Source organism: Anopheles stephensi, chromosome X (genome assembly GCF_013141755.1).
Source record: "Anopheles stephensi strain Indian chromosome X, UCI_ANSTEP_V1.0, whole genome shotgun sequence".
NCBI lineage: Eukaryota > Metazoa > Arthropoda > Insecta > Diptera > Culicidae > Anopheles > Anopheles stephensi.
This window is the reverse complement of record NC_050201.1, coordinates 6,615,845-6,637,078: the sequence shown is the minus strand read 5'-3', so window position 1 is coordinate 6,637,078 and position 21,234 is coordinate 6,615,845. Positions and strand designations below refer to the sequence as shown.

Sequence of the window (21,234 nt, the reverse complement as noted above, 5' to 3'; positions counted from 1 at the left end):
CTCGGCAATGACAAGCCGGGTGTGAGTGTGTGTGTGTACGTTAGGCTCTTCATCATCCTCAGCAGAAAAAGCTCTTACGATCGCAAGCTGTTCTTCTCACACTCGCGGTACGTTCGCCAGCCTTTTCTCTTGCTCTGTCTCGGCGGGGTTTCTCTCACGCCGTACATCTCCGCAAGCAAGGGTCCGAAATTTTTGAATTTAATTTCAAACGTTTCAAACGGTCAAAAACCACCAGTTTGCGAGCGTCATCGCTTCCCTTTGCTGCTTGCGCCGGTGGGATTCGCTAGAGGAGCCACTCAGAGGATCGAACCGCTACTAGTATTACTACTGCTACTACTAACTAAGTGCCATTGGAAGTTTGTGTAATAACGAGATCGTTAAACGTGTATGCTAACGAAAAACCCTCCCCGATCAGAGCAACAGAGAAGGAGAACATCATCAGCTACTGTGTGTGGTGTGTGTTGTTTATTTGGTTGGGTTACTTGTTGAAAGTGTATGTGAAATGCGGGTGGGAGAAACATACTGAGCGACCACACTAAGTACAACGCCACCCGTTTGCCAAAGAAGCGCCTTCATCTCTCATTCCTTCAATCAGCCAAACGTCGTCCAGCAAACAAGCAGCAAGCACCCATCGATCAGTATTTCCCCGTTCAGGTTGACTATTACTATCGTGTTTTAGTAATCACCAGTGTGTGTGTGTGCGCTAGTGCCGTGTGAATAGTGTGACGACGCTTCGTCTTTGTTGCAGCAGTTCTAGTGGAAAAAGTGTTTCCCCATTTTCTCAGCGACGAAAATGGTTGCCAGCGGTAAAATGGTAAGCTTCGTTTCCGCGACCAACACTCCCGGGTGGAAATAGTGTGTGTGCGTGTGTGTGGTTGCAAGGGAAAATGCTTTCGGAAAACACGTGCTATAAAAGCGCGTTTGAGGTTATGTTTTCGTAGTTTTCCATGCTAAACCTGTTTTGGTTGGATGTATTGAAGTTTTGCTAATATTTTAAGTAAAGTTTGAGCCGCTAGCACCAACTTGCAAGTTGCATTTAACATACGCTCAAGGGGTTACCGGGAAGATCGCACGATCTAGATGGGCAAAAGCGGTACGTGTGATACAAAATGGCAGCTGGCTGTGACGCGCCGAATTGCCGGAGTTGTGTGTGCTGCGCCATACACATGCGCAAGTATCGATTCGCAACCCCCCCTCCCCTTGTAACCTCTCCTCACTATTGCGGTTTGCATCCTGGGGAGTCCTTGCACAGGAAGAGGTATCGAGAGAACGAGCGAGAAGACAGAGAAGAGAGAGAGAGAGATGCACCGGTATGCAGATGCTTGCAAGTAGCCGAGCAGCAACAGAGTGCACCTAGGGTCCCCCGCCACTCTGCAGAGACCAATAAATCGAGTTGCCGTGCCCGGGACCTAAGAAACCGGTTAAATAATTCCGGCTTACAAAATGAAAATGAAAATCATGCTGAAGCGAATTCGTATGGAAGAGACGCTGCAGAAAAAAAAGCTACGGAAGGAAGCAACATGACTCTTTCCTGCTTTGGCATACACGGTGCTCACATTTGTCTTTGTGTCTTCTTGATGGTGGCAAGCAAAGGACGGCTGCAGCATTCTGTCCCGAGGAGTGTGAAAGAGCAGGCAAGAATAGAAGAAATGGCTGTTGAACACCATGCCCAGCGCAGTAAAATGGCATACACATGTGTGTGGTATAAATGTTCGTTTCGCGAATAACGCCTAAAGTTTTTCTCCTTTTTCATGCTAGCAATCATGAAAAACCTCTGGACAATTACGGTTTGCCATTAATCTGACTTGCTTGACTTCAGCGATCAGACCTGTCGTGCTTCTTCTTGGACTCTATCTGCTGACTTGCACCAGAGTCGAAGACAAAACTGTGACATCAGAGGATGCCCCTTTTGGAGTACGGGAAGGGTCGGATAAGTGATCGAACACTCCCAGAACTCCCAAGCCCCGTGTTTCCTTGACCGGGGAGATGGTCCGGACGGGATTCAATAATCTGGTCCAGCTTTATGAAGACCGGCGCGCTGCTATTGCCCCTAACAGAAAGAATATCTCGATTGGCCTCTAACTGGCATCGGTCGTCTGTATTGGAATGTTTTTAAAAATGTACCACAAAAAAGCACTTATTTTGGAAGCGACGTAAAAGTTGGATACTAAATCGTCTACCGCACATCGGCCTGCTGGAGGTTGCCGTCCGCATCGCATTTTAGAATGGTGTTGTGTCGGGCGGGCGATGAAAGATCACTATCCACTCTAGTGATCCCGGCGGTTGGTCGTCCGTGACGTACACTTAACCGTTGATTGCACAACAATACAACAGCCGACGGGCACCACCCACACAGGGTCAAACCCCCGGTACACGGTGGGGCCATGCGACGATAGCACCGTTCCGGCATAACCTTGAGCACCGTTTGCTTCCCTACCGTCGGTCCCACCCCAGTCGGCGGCACATATGGCACATTATGGCGGGACGGTATGTGGAGTTCACATTCTAGGGAGAACATCAAACCGGCGACAGCCGTGTACGCACACCACCCCGCTCACGTACTCAGGCGAGCGATAAATCATCCGCTGGACGGCGCATATATCTGCCTGCCTCCTCCATAATGCATGTGCCGGATACACACAATCGGTTTTCGGCGGCGACTGCCCCGCAACTGGATTAAAATGGTACAATCAACTCTGGAGGGGATGATGGGTGTAGATGACTCCACATTGTCTCCAGCCCACGACCTCCGCGCAGTCCTCCCCAAGGTGCAGGACAGCATTGTTGTATGTCTCCAATGAGAAGAGAGTTGGGTTGGGAAATCAATTCATTAATCTTTTTCCACATGGACGACCGAAAATCGATGGCATTTGATCGCGCGCACCTGACACTGGACACACATTGGCTGTGTTAATCTGGTCATTAAAAGCCCGCGTCGTGTGACGAGAGCATTATTGCACGGAACGTTCCTAAAACAGGTCAAAGGGAGCGTAGCCCGCAGTTCAGTTCTCCCGGGAGGGGAAGATGGGGTCAGCCAGAGGGCGCAGGCAACCGAAAGCTGAAGAGAGGGAGTCATGTTTCCCAATTGTGTGTGTGTGTGGCTGCTAGGGTCGTAATTGGATTCACTCGTAATCTGCACTGTTGGAGGAGACAGTAGACGGTGGAGCACCCAACAGTTTCGATCGATTACTGCTCGTCCTTGAGCAAGAGATAGATAGAGAGAGAGATAGGGGGATGCTACCGTTTAGAAGCTCGTTTTACTTACAGTCTTTTGCACGCACGATAGCCACGGGCTCTGGCTTGATTATGTATTCTATGAAGAGACCCGAAAAAGGCCTTCAGTTTGAATTTCAACTCTCGGCAACCATTTAATCACCCCGTATAGAAAGGGAAAACAATCGTCACATGTTCGTCCCAGATATTACTATTGTACACGCAGTACACGTACACATTGGGTGTGCCTGTCTCTCAACTGCAATGCGGTGGGGGGGAACACGTGATGCATCAAGAATGTGGCGTATGATGCTTCTCTCCGTAGTAGGATCGATAATTGATCGCTTTTTTACAGGGTCCAGCCACACAATGTGTTTGCTCCTCTTGCTCTTCAGCTTCACACGACAGCGAGAGTAGAGCACACGTGGTTCGTACGTCTACCATGTGTCTGGTGAGGTAATCACTCATCAATTACATCTGCCGTCTGTCGTCAGGTTATTGCTATCCACTGCACAAAGTAGTTTTTGGTGACTAATCTAAGTAGACAGACTTTACTACAGACACCCGGTGCCTGAATGCACACCACAGACTTTGTTTGAGTGAGTCGTTTTTTTATGAGCATCCAATAAACCTTGTCTGCTAGTGGTAAAGTGGTCTCTAGTGTGTATGGTATGAAGTCAAACAAATCATGAAACGATCCCAAGTATTAAAGCTATCCTACCTTCTAAGAAGCTTTCGAATCCATTGTCAATAATACGTACTGGGATTTGGACATATCTTCAATGTTCTTGGGGGAGGACGTGTGTAGACAGAGCACGAGTTTCCCCCGGATATTCACACGTTTCGCCCCACTAGTTCGCAAAGCGATTACATGGGGGGGGGGGGGGGGGGGAAACCCCGCTGCAAGATTAGAAGAATACAAAATGCAAACGATAAAAGACACAACAGCAACTACAATGATGATTGGCGGCGCCCACTCAACTTCCTCCACCGAAAGAGTGTTGGCGTCGGGGAGAGCTGAACGGGGATGGGTCCTCTTATCTTGCAATACTCTGTACACCGCTGTGTGGTGCGTCAGATTGTGGCGAGTTGCGCAACCCGGTTCTAATTTAGCTGCAAAAAAAAAAGAGGAAACAAGTGTGTGTACACGAGGTTGCGATAGAGCGGCAGGTGTCGGCGGGAGTCGGTTTTATGAAGCACACTAGTTTTATGGTTATGGTATGGTCTACACAGACACAAACCGCTCAATCTCACCGCCACCCATTTGCGCGACCAATTGCCCTCTGTCTGATCAAGGGACTAGACTCCAGCAGCGTGTCTCGGGAAGCCATGAAGGTCGGGACACACAAGCTAGCCTTTTGGGCAATTTGCTGAATAAGAAGCATTCGTGCATTACCTCTGGAACATTTATCGGGGTGACTGGCGAACAAGTCCCCAAAACACCGGTTGGGTGGATGCTGCTAGATCGATGATGAGGTATACATCTCTCCACCATTTTAAAGCCCAATTCTAGAGGTTATGATCCTATCTATTCCGGTCTCATACGGCCGGACCAGGTTTCAAAGCCCATCCGGGATTAAGAGAGGTCTACAAGATTCTACCAGACACTAAATGTCACACCAATATTACTTTCCAGCACTATTGCACTACTGCAAAACCTTGCTAATCGATATGTTTTTATCCTCTTTCGCCTTTTCCCCAACACAGATGAACGTGCGCGTCACGACGATGGACGCGGAGCTGGAGTTCGCGATCCAGCAAGGCACCACAGGCAAGCAGCTGTTCGACCAGGTCGTGAAGACGATCGGCCTACGAGAGGTCTGGTTCTTTGGACTACAGTACACAGACTCGAAGGGCGATAACACGTGGATTAAGCTGTACAAAAAGGTACGAACCGCGTAATGCACGTGTGTGGTTTGTTTGTCATTTAAGCGCTTTCAGTATCATGTGTGCGTGTGTGATTATCGCTCGGAGGGGGGAAAATTGCTCTTTCTCATCGTCTACTGCTACAAACGGCTTGCACCACCGGTACAACATATCCGCCAGTCACGAGATTAAACGATCGATTCTAGAGGGATGGGGATTACCTTTTTGCTTGATTACTTTCCGGTTTTTGTTAATCGCCCCCGGGGCCGGACCTCTGTGTATCGCTTGCAATCCATAATAGCTCCCCGTCCGTCCTATGGCACGATATGACGAATAACTGTTGGCAATTTATTTTCACCGATGATGTGTCGCCTCTGCCGTTCAGTGTTCAACGCTCTCTTGAGTGTTGGCAATGATAAGGCATGAGGGTGAAGGCAAGCAATGGAAGCCAACGATGATGATGATGGCTAAAGGCCAACCATGAGATCATCAGATCGTGCTCCCGGCGTGTAGCAAAACATCGTAGATGCTCGTATATTTGCTGGTAATGCAATTGTTTATACAGTTGGGATCCCATGTCGAAAGTAGCTAGTAAATTGCGCTCCTCCATCACCAGACTAAGCTAGGCAACAGTAAGCGCGTGAGTTAGTTCTTGCGTCGATATCTATATATTGATCCATTCTGGTTCTTCTACCTGTGCATATCGCGCATTACGGGGGGAAAATTGTCTTTCTGCGCGACGCAGCCGGAAAATGTCATCTGCAAGCATATGAAAAAGATCGGCAAGATCATCAAGCGCAACATTGAGCAGCATCAGCACCGGTTGCTGAGTTCCAGCCTCACCAGTAGCAGTAGTAGTAGTAACGATGGCAGCAGTATGAACGGTTCGAAAGTCGGCGGACAGCGGCCATCAATGTCCGCATCGTCGAACACCCTTGACGGGGACTCGGATTCTGACGAGGATGATCTGGTAAGGTTGTAAGGTTCAATGTGAATGCCGTTGCAGCGAGCGTATAATGAGAGAGCGGTGAGGCGATGGTTGAGGACAATTAGGAAGAGGTGTATACTGCAAGCAATAAAAAATTTGTCGCCTAGAACGTATTTTCCAACCTCAAAGACAATTCTTAAACACACAGGCAGGCAGATAGCGAGAGAGAGAGAGCACGAGGCCCTACTGCTCGCCATCAAGAAATCAGAGTGCGTTACGGACCAGGAAGAAAGTTTTACCAGGAGATAGCAGGTTGCCGAAATAACTTCAGACCTAAGGTGAGCTGCTGTCGGAATAAGGATGGGGATCTGGGTCAGTTACCAGCCAGAGCTCCTCTCGCGATGGGCTCAGTACTTTGATGAATTGCTAAATGATCAGCTCAACGAACAGCTAGAGGCTCCACTAGCAGATGATATCATGCTTCTGCCACCTAGCATTGATGAGACACGAATGACCAATACTACAAGATCGACTTGTCCAATTCGTTGAAGAGATAGTCGGAAACTATCAGAGAGGATTCCGAAACGGAAAATCAACCACTGACCAGAGATCTTCAGGATACGACAAATCTTGGAGAAGATGGCGGAGCCGCAGCTACACTCCTACCATCTCTTCGTTGATTTTAAAGCCGCATATGACAGGGGCTAGCCAGGATAAAACTAGACAAATCCCGGAGCTCTTTTGGAATCCCGGCCAAGCTTACCAGGCTTATAAGAATGACAATGACCAACATCACATGTCAGGTGAAGGTGGATGGAAAACTCTCAGGGTCCTTAGCCAGGGAGATGGGCTTGCCTGTCTTCTTTTCAAACTGGCGCTAGAGAGAGGGTCATCAGCGACTAGGAGGTGGAATCTTCCGGGGACCATCTTCTGTAAGTCAATCCAGATCCTGGCATACGTTGATGACGTAGACATCATTGGTTTGAGGCTCTCCTATGTAGCAGAAGCTTATCAAAGGATCGAGCGTGCGGCACAGAAGTTTTTTTAACAACTCCTTTCTATATTTTGATGATGATCTTCCAACGATGTTCCGAAGCTAAGACGTCATGGAACGCCCATCATGACAGGACATGTTCGCTGTGGGCCTCAGCCATGGTCTATCTAACTTGTCATGCTTATTGTTGCGGGAACGTTACAGAAGTCACGTGATTTCTTAAGAACCAATGTGACTCAACAACATACAGTCACCAATAATCTAGGCAAAGAGCTCCCAGGTCTGTGTGTAACTGGCCCAACACTCTAGACATTGCTGCGCACCACCGTTTCGCTTCTGGCTCATCATGCGCTCAAACACGAAATCGTCATCAGCTTCCTACATGCATCCCTTCCTCCCCGTTTTCTTTTTTCTTTATTGGACTGGACTGGTCCAATGCTGGTGGTTCCCTTTCCCACAAATACTGGTTTTTACAAACCTCACTGTAGCAGTGCAGAGAGACGAAATGACGCAATACGCGGCTGGAACACACTGCTGCTGGTCGCAGTAAGATGACAGCGATGCTCAAACGATCACACAGAGCAGACACACACATATGCGAGTCATCATGGGCTAAGGAAGAGAATACGCAATGTGATAATGAGATGAAACAATGAAACATGCGACAAGACGATGAATCTAACATCTTTAATAGGCGAGCAGCTTGGAGAGTATCGCCGAGAGTACCGATCTGACAGAACTCGATCCGGTTTCTGTTCCAGATGCATTCAAGCAGGATTTTGAGCGTAAAGAGCCACAGTGGCGCGTCGCACAGATCCGTCAGAAATTGCAGTGCCTTTTAAATCATTCCCGTATATTGCAATACGCGTGTTTCAGCAAAAAACAGACACTCTGCGCTGTACCTTGAGCATTGTTTTTTTGTGCTCCCATCACCTCACTTCAAACACAAAAACCCTAGGAATGTGTGGTGTGTTTAGCGAAAAAAAAGCCAACTCTTCCAAGAAAACAAAAACTCAAAGTGGAGCAGTTTTTGTTGCTGTTCCTACTCGCGCTCGATAAGGAAAAAGGGTACGAGCAAAGATAATGGAATACGGTGTGTGTTATGGCCTCGTTGCCAAGGGTCGTTTTATAGATGGAACATATCGTGTCTCATAGCAAAGGTAGTTACGCACATTACAGCACTCGACTTAATTCCCTTTCGTTTTGGGGACCTACGACCTCCCCCTATGTGAGCCACAGGGTCAAAGGTGAAGTCGTTTATATAGTAGGCACTATTAACACAAACTTTATGGACGAAGCGAGGGGGAAAAAAAGCATGTGACACGTGTAGTTCTTCTAAATTAGAGTGTTTTTCCTCCCTGCTCCTCATCAGTTCAGGTTCTTTGACACACGTTAATTGTGTTAATTACATTTTAGCAAGCAAGAAGCACTATGACAACCCGTCTGTTTGTGTGTGAAGCTGTATCTGGGTACAGTCTTATTAGGGGCTGCATGTCGTCTAATGCTGTTATATATGGAGATATGGGGATGATTTTTCGTCCACGACGGCCGCCGGCCATCAGTGCGAGTTATCGGAGCCTGGCCTTGTCTCATGACTGCCATAGCGAATCAACAAGTCTGCAAACACGTGACACACGACGGTTAAAAAAACGTTTTGCCCACAGGCTTGTTCGAAGCTGGTCGCAAATTACTGGCAAACGCATTAGCACCACACCGCAGCAAACAAACAAACGAAGAGGCAAGCAACACACCATTTTAGTTCATTGCCATGCAGTTTTTAGCTTGCGAACAATTTTCACGCAGCACCTTAAAACCACACTCCCGGATAAACTGCCGGAATAGGAGGAGAAAGGGAGGGAGGGGAGTGTATTGTGTTAATCAACAACACGCAGAGTAATTCACCAGTACGACCGCAACAAAACACACGATTTTCCAGCACATTAGCGTTATCAACATTATCGTTATCGTCGTAATTAACTCCGCTAACAGCCGCCCACCACCAGATGAGAAGTAACACAACAACAAAAAAAGCTGCGTAGTGTGTGTGTGTGTTCAAGGCGTTGTCTCCTTCCATTATTATCTGCACACCACCACCAGGCAGGGCAGGTACTATATGGGCCTTTTCTCGTCCGGACCCTGGGACAACATCACGCACGCACAAGACTGGGCTGCGTTAGCGTCTTTCCTATTTCCAATGCGAATCTTTTTTTTTAATTTTTTATACTGGTTGCCTCGAGGGCGAGTTACAATAAAGTTTAAAAAAACATATAAATAAAACGGTCAGGGTAGGACAAGGGTAAACATACTGTGGTCAAACAGCAACTGACACCGCACCGAGTATGGAGGAGAAGCTGCACACTGGGGTCGTATAGGAAGAGCCTGATGGCCTATCGATAAAGGTGGGACACCTGCTGGGGATGAAACGACTCTGGCGTCAAAATAGGACGGACGCAGCAGCAATACAACGCCCCCGGAGCACAGCGGATCGCGGACCTCAGACACCATTCGAGGACTCGAGTTGATATTGTGGCTCAAAAGACAGTTTGTAATCGAGCCGCACACCAAGGTCCTTTACCAGAGAGGGTTCCTTATTGTGAGAGCGGCCGAAGGCAAAGGAAGTCTTGAGACGAGGACACAGAAAGATAGAACTTAACATCGTGTGCATACAACAGACATTCTTTTGGAAGGGAGCGACCTGATGCAGTCCGGAAAGGATCGGAGAGCACACCGGCGACCCTTGGCTCTGTGCGGTCCTTCAGAAAGTGTGGACTACCGACACCGAAGCGTTCCAGCTTATCTAAAAACGCAGCCTTTGAGGCAAGCAGCTCGAACGCAGCTTTGAAGTCCGTGTAAATGACGTCAACCTGGTCTACCAGCATTCAAGTGCGGAAAGAGATCAAGCTTCACAGACATTAAGATTCGACAGGGTGGGAAGCGTCTAGGCATGAAACCATGCTGGGAAGAAGGGATAAGCGGGTGGACGATGGGAAGGAGTGAGGAGTGAACTGGTCATACTACAGCCTGAGGATACTTCTCCACTCTAAATACCTGTCGCGACGGACCCAGTAAAATGCTCAGAAGGATTTATGGCCTGGTCCCCCGTATGTGTGGAAGGACAATGGACAAGCTCTACGAGCTGTACGATGATCTCACCATCGTGCAGCGAATTAGACTCGCCAGGCTCCAGTGGGCTGGTCACGTTATGAGAATGACACCGGACGACCCTACCCCGTAAAGTCCTTTTAGGCCGTTCACACAGACAGAGGAGGCTTGGTGCTCCCCAAATAGGGGGCTGATTTCCAGCGCGAGGGAAACAACTCCCATACTAACCGACCTCGAGAAAAGGCGCGCCGATATGGGAGACCCAACACCTCTCTCGGAGTCAATCAGCACTGAACAGGGAATGTCCGTCGGGACAGGGAGAGAAGGAGAATGCTTCAGCTGAGCGAGTGCGGAGAGTACCACGGGTTCCTCGATGAGAATGCAGTTCAGGTTTATGGCGTCAGAAGGACTCGGGAGTCCCCTCACTTGGTTGGTTAATTGGTGAGGTGTGTCCGTCGTCTATGAAAATTGCAATTACACCGAGATAATACTGAACAACGTCTAGCTGTGTTGTCTACGTTGCATCGCGCTCTTGTGTTCTGTGCGTTGCATCATTAGAGTTAGGGTCTATCACACGACAGTACTCTGGGTTGGGTATCAGGAAAGTCCCAATTCGAATTGAGTCTCCCATGCCACTCTGAGTCTCTCCGTTCGCTCGCCATTCGAAAACTAGTCTTAACCGTAGATCACGAATGGATACACAGTGGTTCATGTTGTATATATGTTTCTTTATATTCCCGCATGCTGCATATTTGACTTTCTTTTTCCACATACAACACCCTCGTCTCTCTGTATGTGTGTGTTTTTGTGATACCAACAAAAATAGACCGGATCTACGCCGTTTTCCAAATGGGTAAAATAAAACTTTAAAAAGCGCATCCTCTACAAAGCATTTCCTGCCAATTTCCAGCTTCACAACAAGAAGGACCACACCCTTCTTGTGTAGCTTAATTAGCTTTATTATAATAGCGTTTGCTTTCCCTTTTCCCCATGCCCCCCTCCGCCCGTAGGTGATGAGCCAGGATGTGCAGAAAGGCGACCCGTTGCTGTTTAAATTTCGTGCCAAATTCTATCCGGAGGACGTGGCCGAGGAACTGATCCAAGACATCACGCTGCGCCTGTTCTACCTGCAGGTGAAGAATGCGATCCTGTCCGACGAGATCTACTGCCCGCCGGAAACGTCCGTGCTGCTCGCCTCGTACGCCGTCCAGGCACGCCACGGCGACTACAACAAGGGAACCCACGTACCCGGCTTCCTGGCCAAGGATCGTTTGCTCCCGCAAAGGTAATGTGCCCCCCCCAACACGCGTACGCCTCTGCAGCATTTTCAACTGTGCCCTCCCCATCTTGCAGGGTCATCGACCAGCACAAAATGTCCAAGGACGAGTGGGAAAACTCGATCACGACCTGGTGGCAGGAGCACCGTGGGCTGTTGCGCGAGGACGCGATGATGGAGTATCTGAAGATTGCGCAGGACCTGGAAATGTACGGCGTCAACTATTTCGAGATCCGCAACAAGAAGGGTACGGAGCTGTGGCTCGGCGTGGACGCGCTCGGGCTGAACATCTACGAGAAAGAGGATCGCCTGACGCCGAAGATTGGCTTCCCGTGGTCGGAGATTCGCAACATTTCGTTTAACGATCGCAAATTCATCATCAAGGTGCGCGCACTCTTCCTTCACCCTCCCTCCCCCCATCTCTCTCTCTCCCCGATTTCCGTTAGCTCATCTCACTTTATCCGTGATGTGTTCTTTCCGTTCCCTCTTGTCCGCAGCCGATCGATAAGAAGGCACCGGATTTCGTGTTTTTCGCACCGCGCGTCCGAATCAACAAGCGCATCCTGGCGCTGTGCATGGGCAACCACGAGCTGTACATGCGCCGCCGCAAACCGGACACGATCGATGTTCAGCAGATGAAGGCGCAGGCCCGGGACGAAAAGAACGCCAAGCAGCAGGAGCGCGAAAAGCTGCAGCTGGCGCTGGCGGCCCGCGAACGGGCCGAGAAGAAGCAGCAGGAGTACGAGGACCGGCTGCGCTCGATGCAGGAGGAGATGGAGCGCAAGCAGGCGAACCTGAGCGAGGCGCAGGACACGATCCGCCGGCTGCAGGAGCAGCTCAACCAGGTGCAGGCGGCCAAGGAGGAGCTCGAGCAGCGCCAGAACGAGCTGCACGAGATGATGCAGCGCCTGGAGGAGACGAAGAACATGGAGGCGACCGAGCGGGCCAAGCTCGAGGAGGAGATCCGCGTCAAGCAGCTCGAGATGCAGAAGATCCAGGAGGAGGTCACGCTCAAGGATTCGGAAACGAAGCGCCTGCACGAGGAGGTGGAGGAAGCGATACGGAAACAGGTAGCTAAGTGCAGTGTATGTATCGCTCCGTCCCCGTTTTTTTTTTGTTTCTCCTCAACCCCGCTCACTTTCTTCTGTTGCCACCGTGTGTGTGGGTGTATTCTTTCCCGCTCTCTTTCTTTTACATTTTTTTTTTTATTTTTTCACACGTGCACACATACACCATCTTGTGCAGTTTCAAAAGAAAAGCTCAAGCAATCAATCACATTCCATCGAACCGAAATCCCCCATCATGCGTCAGTGTGCGCAGTACGCATACACTTCACATAACTGTTGCACTGTAACAATTCCCACGCACACATAAACACACATGCAGGTAGTGTTTTCGCTGACTAGCAAACGGCTAAACCGGTTCCCCATTTGGGCCTTACCACCAATAAACCATTCTCACATACACTCAGCAATGGCAACACATATGCAAGAAACCCCATACACGCCAGTTCGGCTTTCGATTGGATTGTAATTGATTGCAGGAAAGATGCGTGTGCCCCAAATAGCCCTTTAAAGACCAGTTTCTTGAGACCATATTTTATTGGCTATATGAGCGAGAGAGAGAGAGGGAGGAATACTCACCTATCTAGCAGAAAGTATCGGGGCGTTGTTGAAAAAAAAAAACGGGAAAAGGAAGCGTAATCAAATCAAATTTCAGCACATCAACATCATGGCGCGCACCTCCTGGTGTCCTTTTATGCACACAGCAACCTGCACATCCATCACCTAAATCTGTCGTGGTAGTAGCACACACGCACACACACAGTTGTAAAGGTGTGGGATCGTCGTGTGTGTCCTGATGACTGCCTGGCTGATAATGACCGTTACTAAATCCCGAAAGCTCCGATTCATTACTAACCGCGCTTCGTTTGCCATGGTTTTCTGTTTTAGAACGAGGCTGCCGCTGCATTGCAGGCCGCCACCACCACCCCGAAACACCATCATGTGGAGGAGGAGGAAGAGAATGAGGAGGAGTTGATCAATGGCGAGAACGGGACGCAGGACTTCTCCAAAGACTTCGACACGGACGAGCACATTAAGGATCCGGTAGAGGAGAGACGTACGCTAGCCGAACGTAACGAGCGTCTGCAAGACCAGCTGAAGGTAAGGAGGAAGGATCACGAGCCCCAGTGGGTGGCGTGGGTGGAATTATTCTAATGCACGTTCGTTTTCTTTGCTGCAGGCCCTCAAGCAAGACCTCGCCCTGTCGCGTGACGACACGATGGAAACGCCGAACGACAAGATCCATCGAGAGAATGTGCGCCAGGGACGGGACAAGTACAAGACGTTGCGCGAAATCCGCAAGGGCAACACCAAGCGTCGCGTGGACCAGTTTGAGAATATGTAAAAAAAAACACACACAAACACACACACACGTAACTTCCAAGGATTCTCGCAACGTCCGCACCCCCCCAAACACACACACAAGCGAATCAACAACAACAACAAAAAGCTCCATTAAAACAGGAGAGAGGGACACAATCGACGAATGAAGACAAAGGCACTTTATGGTACACCCCCTCCTCCCCCCAAACCCCACTAGAGACCCCTTTCCGTTGCGCACACCTATTTTCCCTTTCCCCTTTTTGCTCCCTTCCTTCCCGGGGGGGGGGGGGGGGGGGGGTGTCCTTCCTTGTGACGTAGTGGTACCGTGCACCGGAAACAACACCACAGAAACCAATAACGCTAAACCCTAGTACACACACACACAATAGTACCAGCGAGAGAGAGAGAGAAAAAAACAGGAAATGCAAAACACAACAATTATACCTTTATAGTAAGGAGGATAAAATCATACGGAGCAAGGGTAGGCAATCGTTAGGTTTACTATAATACTACTATATATATATATACAATAGGAACGGTCGGCTTAATAGTGAGCAAACACCGGCAGGAGCAGCCAGCAGCAGCCAGCAGCAGCCAGCAGTGGTAGAGGAAAGAGCAGTGTTATACCTTTGCTTTTCTAGCCTCCACCCCACCCACCCCATTTAAGAATATTGATCCCGTCCGATATTCTTCCCCCATTCACAGTCCTGTATGTTTGTGTGTGTGTGTGTAAGTATACGAAGGGTTTTTTTTTTGAGTGTGTGTAATTGTGACACTCTGTTTCTTATAATCACACACACACACACTGTTTCGATTGTTTATATATATGAATATAATCATATAAGAAGAGAGGAAATTGTTTTGAATGGCCAGACCTCAAGAGAGAGAGAGAGAGAGGTCTTATTACAAAAAAACATGTTCAGTATGGTGTGCAGGGCTCCGTTTGCCTGTGGTTCCGGTTCCGGGAACTCCTGGACACGCGCCTGCTTTGGTGCCCCCACAACAAGGCGGGGGGTGGGCAATCTTATGATGGTGGGTGGTGATGGGTGTTTTGTGGGGAACATAGTAGGAAGATAACAAATGGAAGAGAGAGAGAGAGAGAGAGAGTAGTTGTAGCATTAAGAGGGAAGCAGAGAGACAGATTCATTTTTTTTCTGATCCTATTTTCTATTCTTCATCACCATTATGCAAACCGGTTCGCAAATCTCCACCGTAACGCTGGTTCAGAGGCCAACGCCCAGGCGGGAATGTGGGTGGTCGGTGGGGGGGGAAACACAGGATATACAATTAGGTTACTTTTTCCCCATAGGCATTGTTAGAATACAGAACAAGCAGGCAATAGAAGAGAGAGCGAGAGAGCATACACGCGCGCATACACTTATATTTGTGAGGTCCTTTTATGAAATTTTGGTCGTTTTTTTTTGAAGCAGAAGGAAAATGCGAGCGCACGCTGTTTCTGAGGGGGGGGGGGGGGGGGGGATTTGTGTTATTCGAATTAGGAAATCAAGGATTATCTATATTATACTTTTGCTTTCTTTACCCATTTTCCTCTCCGTGTCCGTGTTATTATAAGTATTTTCATGGTTTTTTTTAAAATATTACTCAAGGAGAAGTAAAAGAGTTGTCAGTAGAGAGGCAGGAGGAGGGCGCTATAGAAGCATAAAACGCACGAGAAAATGGGTGGGGGGGGGGGGGAACTCTTAGGAAGAAGAGGGACATAAAGCTCGACAGGAAGACGGACGTCGGCATTAATGGTCCTTGGTTTAGTTTTTGTTCGCTGGACATGTGCGTGTAGGTGCGTGCCCGCCCGCCCTCTCGCTAGCCTTTTCACCCCTTCCTTCCTCTCCATCCTTCATACCTCCCCATATCCACCCCCCCTGCAACTGCAACTGCAACCTTGGTGTAAAAGTCTCTCATGGAATAAATCGAATTAAATCGACGAATATAAGCTACAAACAACAGCCAGCAATTCAAACTTACGCCCGTCGTCCCGCTGTGTTCACAGCAACACAAACATACAAACACCACCAACACACAGCTGACCGATGGGAGGTTGGTCTGTCACTCAGTAATGCAATAGAAGAGAGCCTAGAGCGCCGAAAGGGGGAAGCCACCACCACCACAACGACACAACCGGGCGCGAAACGGGACGAATGTTGTGTGCAATTTGTGTGCACGGTTCAATTTGCTACAACAACGCGCCCGCGTCTCTTCTCCAAATTGCCGGAAAAAAGTAGTGCTGCTGTACGCGCACTTCGGAAAGGAAAAACAAAAAACGGTTGTTATATACATAGAAATATATTATTGTATTAAACAAACAAACAAAAAAAAAAACTCAAAAAGTATGTCGCAAAATGAAGAATGTGGAAACAACAGAAAGACACCGCACACATACATGTTTAGGACTGCATCAGGGACAAGAAATTGCTTGAGAATAGATGTAAAGGTGATGTGTTGTGATAAGGGGACAAGTGAGAGAATATTAGGGCCCGCCCCCCGGATAGTTCCACGTTAACGGCTGAGGGTTAAGAACTCAAAGCGGGACGATCCGGTGAGGGTTCAAATCCCATCCAGAGACTGTCTCCCCGCACGCAGGGCTGACGACTACCTTGCTTTGGGTACAGAATCAAGCCCAGAAACGGCAGACCCTCCCCGGCGAGACCTTAAGAGGTTGGTGGTGCGAAGGAAGAAGAATAAGAATTCGAAGAAAGCGGTAGAGAATACTACTTTGTGAGCTTCATAGCTTCCTGTTTCCTTAAAAAAGTCTTCTCTATACATATACAAGGTCTCAGTGTAGCTCGTCAATCTATCACACACTTCTTTCTGAAGTTTTCTGGCCTGGAATTTAAAGCTCAAAGCATCCCTAAGACATTTGGAGCCAACAAACACACACACACACACACAGCACTAAAGGATTCAATTGGAGAGAAAAAAAGTGTTCTTCCTGATTTGCTCTTCGCCCAACTCCCAGGGTCCTATGTTTCAGTTTGCGCTCCATTTTTGGACACAATTGAATTGAATTGTTGTTATGCTGTTATGTTTATGTTTGAATGAGACGGAAGAGCTCTGAAACAGGGCACTAGACAGACAGATGAGCTATTTGGCGGGACCGGATATAACCAATCTACCCCTATATCTTCGCTATCGAAAACGGTATACATCAAGCCTACTAATACTAACACTAAGCAGATTAATATAGAAAGTGGTGCAAAAATGAAGGTGTGTGGCAAAAGGCACAACAAGGCAAAATTGTAATGATGTGTACATAGAGAAATCAAAAGCACAGTCTGGAAACGTAAAGCAAACCATAGAACCTCTACAAAAGCGGGGAAGCCGGATTATAAAGCAAAAAAAGATATCAAAATTTCAAATTGCAACACTATACAACAAAACCACGATTAACTAAACATAAACAAGGAAGAGGAAATTTTTACTAACTGCGTGAAAATGAGCATAAACACTCAAACCAGTAGCACGCTTTCGGAAAAGGGTTTCCATGGCAGAGAGCCAGTTTCGTTTCGACCGGTTTGGGGTAGTCAGGGGGGGGGGGCATAATTATGCCATCATAAGATGTTTAACTGTTTCATATCGTTTTGCTGTCCCGGAAGCGGAAGTGGTAGTGTGTGTTTAAATTTTCCTACGTTTTACAGGGTTTTCCGAGCCAGTTGTAGCATTGCATCACTATACGTGAATAGCGCAAAACGCTAATCCGGCATCGAATAAGCAATTCAAACGTTTTAAGCCCACTCAACAAGGGAGAGAACAAAAATCCCTGCTCGACTATGGAAAATGCCGGAGTTGATGGAGCTGTCAAGCAGCTTCGGCTAAAGTTTGAATAGAGATGCTGTTGAAATATGGTGTTACAAATGTTGAACTGGCCTGGGGCACCTTGTGTACTATGAACACCACCTACAACCAGGCGAGAAATAGGGTGTTAAATTGAGTTGAATTAAGTCTGGGTATCTAGGCTCCTCTTAAGGAAGGTTCATTTGAAAGCCCATGATTAGAACCCGAGTACGAGCCGATTTCAGTAAAGTGATTCCGACTCGGACAGCTAGCTCTGACACACAGCTACGAATCATTGAGTCTAGAATCCCTAGATTATACTTCGTGTGTGTGTGTTACCTCTGCATGAATACGTGCATCATGTGGCTTGCTGCCCTTTCTATCCTAAAAACTTACTCGGAAAAGGGTGTGAGCATGGATTCTATGTGTTTTGTTTCGTTTTTTATCCCACGTTTTGTTCTCTCGGTGTTTTTTTTTGCGATTGTATGTGTTTCGTCTTGTTTTCGCTCTAGTTGTGTTGTTTTATCTCTTCTACTGTGTAAAAAAAGATATGTGTGGGTAGGTATTAACTTTATAATTTTAGATCTGTTTTTGTGCTTATAATTTATCTGGGGAGGAAAAAAATGGCAGAAGTGGATCCCCATTCCATAATCAATACCATGGTTTCAATCAATTATCCATTTTTTTTTGTTGCCGGCTAATCACTCACGGACTGCAGTTTTACTCACTCGCTGCATTTGTACTGACTCACTGCGTTTTAACTCACTCGTGAGTTTAACTCAAGAGTGAGTAAAACGTAGTGAGTGAGTGAGCAAAACAACCAGGCCGTTCCTCACGCATAAAGAAAACGAAGTGAGTGAGTTTAAACACGATGAGTGTGTGAGCGGCACAGAGAGTTGAATCAAAAATAATTTATGAAACTCATGAGTGAGTTAAAACGCAGTAAGTGAGTGGCTAGTCGGCACGAACAGTTAAATCATTCCTCGAGATTTTACTCTCAAAGAGTGAGTATAAGATCAACTCACTATCCTAACTCATTCACTCCGATCTAAATCACATTCTGGTCAAACTCAGAATTACTCTTTTGTTGATCCTTTACAACTAGATCCGGATCGAACAATTGAACGCAATTCGGGACTATCTAGCGAACCATATTTCTAAGCCCCAGCACATGATGATCTTGACCAGTTTCCATTAAATCCGATTTGGAATTGAAATAACATGGTGACTCGGACTCATGTTCCCTCAAAATCCCGATCCCCAACAATAGAAGAGTTCTGGAAGGCTGTCGCGACTGCTGAGAAAACCATGTCCTGTTCCTTTCTATTTTAAACTATTTTAACTTAAATTTGTTTCCAACCTTCTGGTTCTGTTCTGTTATTTAGAAAAACTTTTCAGTTTCTAAAGCAAAGCCTGCCTCACACTAGCAAGTGAACAGATAGGAGCAAAAGCAATCGAATCGTCCCCAGTTCGACGATATACACCCCCGCAAGTGCATTGTACATCGTGACGACGGTGGGATGCGTCCACCGCTGACTCACAGAGACCCACGCAAAAAGACTTATTCCTTCTCAGCCTACACGCGAGCGCTTCGCAAGCGATTTTTTATACCATTTACACACAGCTGGCGCAGTTTGAACCATATTTATCCGTGGCAGGGATGGAACAGTGCTATAGAGCGCTTAGTGATACAAACAACGAAAATGGACGCTCAGTCGGAGCTTCTGAAGCTCGTGTGATGATGATCCGTGTGAAAGGGGAGGATGGGCGCGAAAGCTAGGGATCTTCCATACTGACCTGCATGTACTTACCGTTGGGTAGATCTCCCAGCCCGAGAGCGGAACGCAACGCCCTTCAAGGGAACCATGAACGAAAGATGATAATGGCTGCAACAAAACAGAAGAAGAGGAAGAAGTAGTAGAGGATATACATATATTTTTTGGCTAGTTCTGGTAGAGTGTGTATAAGAGAGGTTTGCAAAGATCTTGGTTTTGGGCGATGGAATTGTGGTAAAAAAAAGTAAAGTGAATGCCAGTGAAGAAAGCAAACCATGTGGATTCAATATTACGATCCGAAAAGTGAACTGTAAATTAATTCAAGTCCTAATTCATTTCCAGGAAACTCTGTCCAGGACCCCCCCCCCCCGGGATGGATCCGATCTCCCTCAGGTCCGACTCCATTTGATCCAGCCGCTCCATTTGAACGAGGCTCGCTGTGCTCCTGTACGCTTCGTGCCGAACGGGTCGGTGGAACCTCGTTGAAGAACCTACCAAAATCCAAAATCCTTCCAATAACCTTTAACAGGACACCAATAGCCAACATACTCGGCGGTATACTCGACAGACGCCTTTCCTTTATTCCCCATTCCAACAGCAGGATGAAGAAGGAAGCAAACAGCCGGTTGAACCTGTTCCGGATGTTGGGAACAACATCCTCAACACTGAACCGCATCGTCAACAGCTGGCTTCTTCCCAAACCACTCTGCGGCATCGAGAAGAGAGTAGCACCCGTCTACCATACAGCCCGATTGTCACCACCAGCTCGATTGTTTATCTCCTCTGCGAGGGTCCTTCTTCCATTTTAGCTTCCATCATCACCAAGAGAATCGTCGCAGCTGCCAATCGCAGAGGCAGTCACCAATAGACCTAACACCGACCTGCAACAACTCACCAACCACCAGCTTCCTTCGATCAACCAATCTACTCCTGCCTTAGACTGGGAACTAAAACACACACTCACCGGGGAACTGTTGGATCCATTCCAACCACGACAACCGCGCCATCAAACTTCCTAACCACACATCTATCATCCGACTTGCCGCCGACGAAGTACTTCGGACCGACATTCCGAACGTCATCTTCACCGACAATGCCAGATCGCCCCTCGAAACACGGCCTCTCCTAAAGATCCGCCACATCCAGCTCCTTGACGACATAACCTCAACACCTGCAATAGTTTTCCTGTTGGATTACGATGTCATTCCGCAAAGCTGATCGACTGGCTAACGAAGGTCGGCTCCGTCATTCACACACTATCACCGGGGAACCGAAAAAGAAGCCACATCGCCACTAGCACCCTTACGCACCTGATCCGGACCATCCTACAGCTCGCATTCTTGAGAAAGGAATCGACGCAACTGCTCTCACATTACTAGAGCTAACACCGACCTGCAACAACTCACCAATAAACCAATCTACTCGCCGGGGTTTACTTCCTCGATACCACCTCACTCCTGCCTTAGATTGGGAACTAAAACACACACTCACCGTGGAACCGGAACGCCACGCCGGCTGTGGGATCCATTCCCGCCTCGACAACTTCCTAACCACACATCTATCATCCGACTTGCCGCCGACGAAGTACTGCGGCACCGACATTCCGAACGTCATCTTCACCGATGCTCCGTGCCAGTGTTCTGATCGCCTCTCGAAACACATCCAGCTCCTTGACGACATAACCTCAACACCTGCAATAGTTTTCCGGTTGCATTACGACTCATTCCGCAAAGCCGATCGGCTGACCAACTCAAGGTCCACACAGCACTCTTGTACGCCGAGCCGCAATCCGCTTTACTTACCGCAATAGTCGTTCAACACTGGAACACCTCCTGGCACAAGCTAGACCTCTCCACGAAACTCCGCTCCATCAACCACAACATCCCGAGTCCAGCCACTCCGCGGAT

At 48.0% G+C, this 21,234-nt stretch overlaps 1 protein-coding gene across 8 annotated transcripts in view; it reads left to right on the top strand.

The window, feature by feature from the left end:
- Positions 1-16,100, top strand: part of LOC118505805 (moesin/ezrin/radixin homolog 1) — a 33,999-nt gene extending 17,899 nt beyond the window's left edge. For 3 of the 8 annotated variants that reach the window (XM_036042158.1, XM_036042174.1, XM_036042166.1), the window contains exons 2-8: positions 596-814; positions 4,921-5,100; positions 11,114-11,388; positions 11,457-11,763; positions 11,877-12,464; positions 13,332-13,544; positions 13,624-16,100. In XM_036042158.1, the coding sequence (XP_035898051.1) occupies positions 794-814; positions 4,921-5,100; positions 11,114-11,388; positions 11,457-11,763; positions 11,877-12,464; positions 13,332-13,544; positions 13,624-13,788 (1,749 nt within the window). In that variant the 5' untranslated portion in view covers positions 596-793 and the 3' untranslated portion in view covers positions 13,789-16,100. Of the gene's footprint in view, positions 1-218; positions 815-4,920; positions 5,101-11,113; positions 11,389-11,456; positions 11,764-11,876; positions 12,465-13,331; positions 13,545-13,623 lie in introns of those variants that run through there. The other 5 variants (XM_036042183.1, XM_036042198.1, XM_036042149.1 and 2 more) reach the window with 4 other exon arrangements.
- The last annotated feature ends 5,134 nt before the right edge of the window (positions 16,101-21,234 follow it).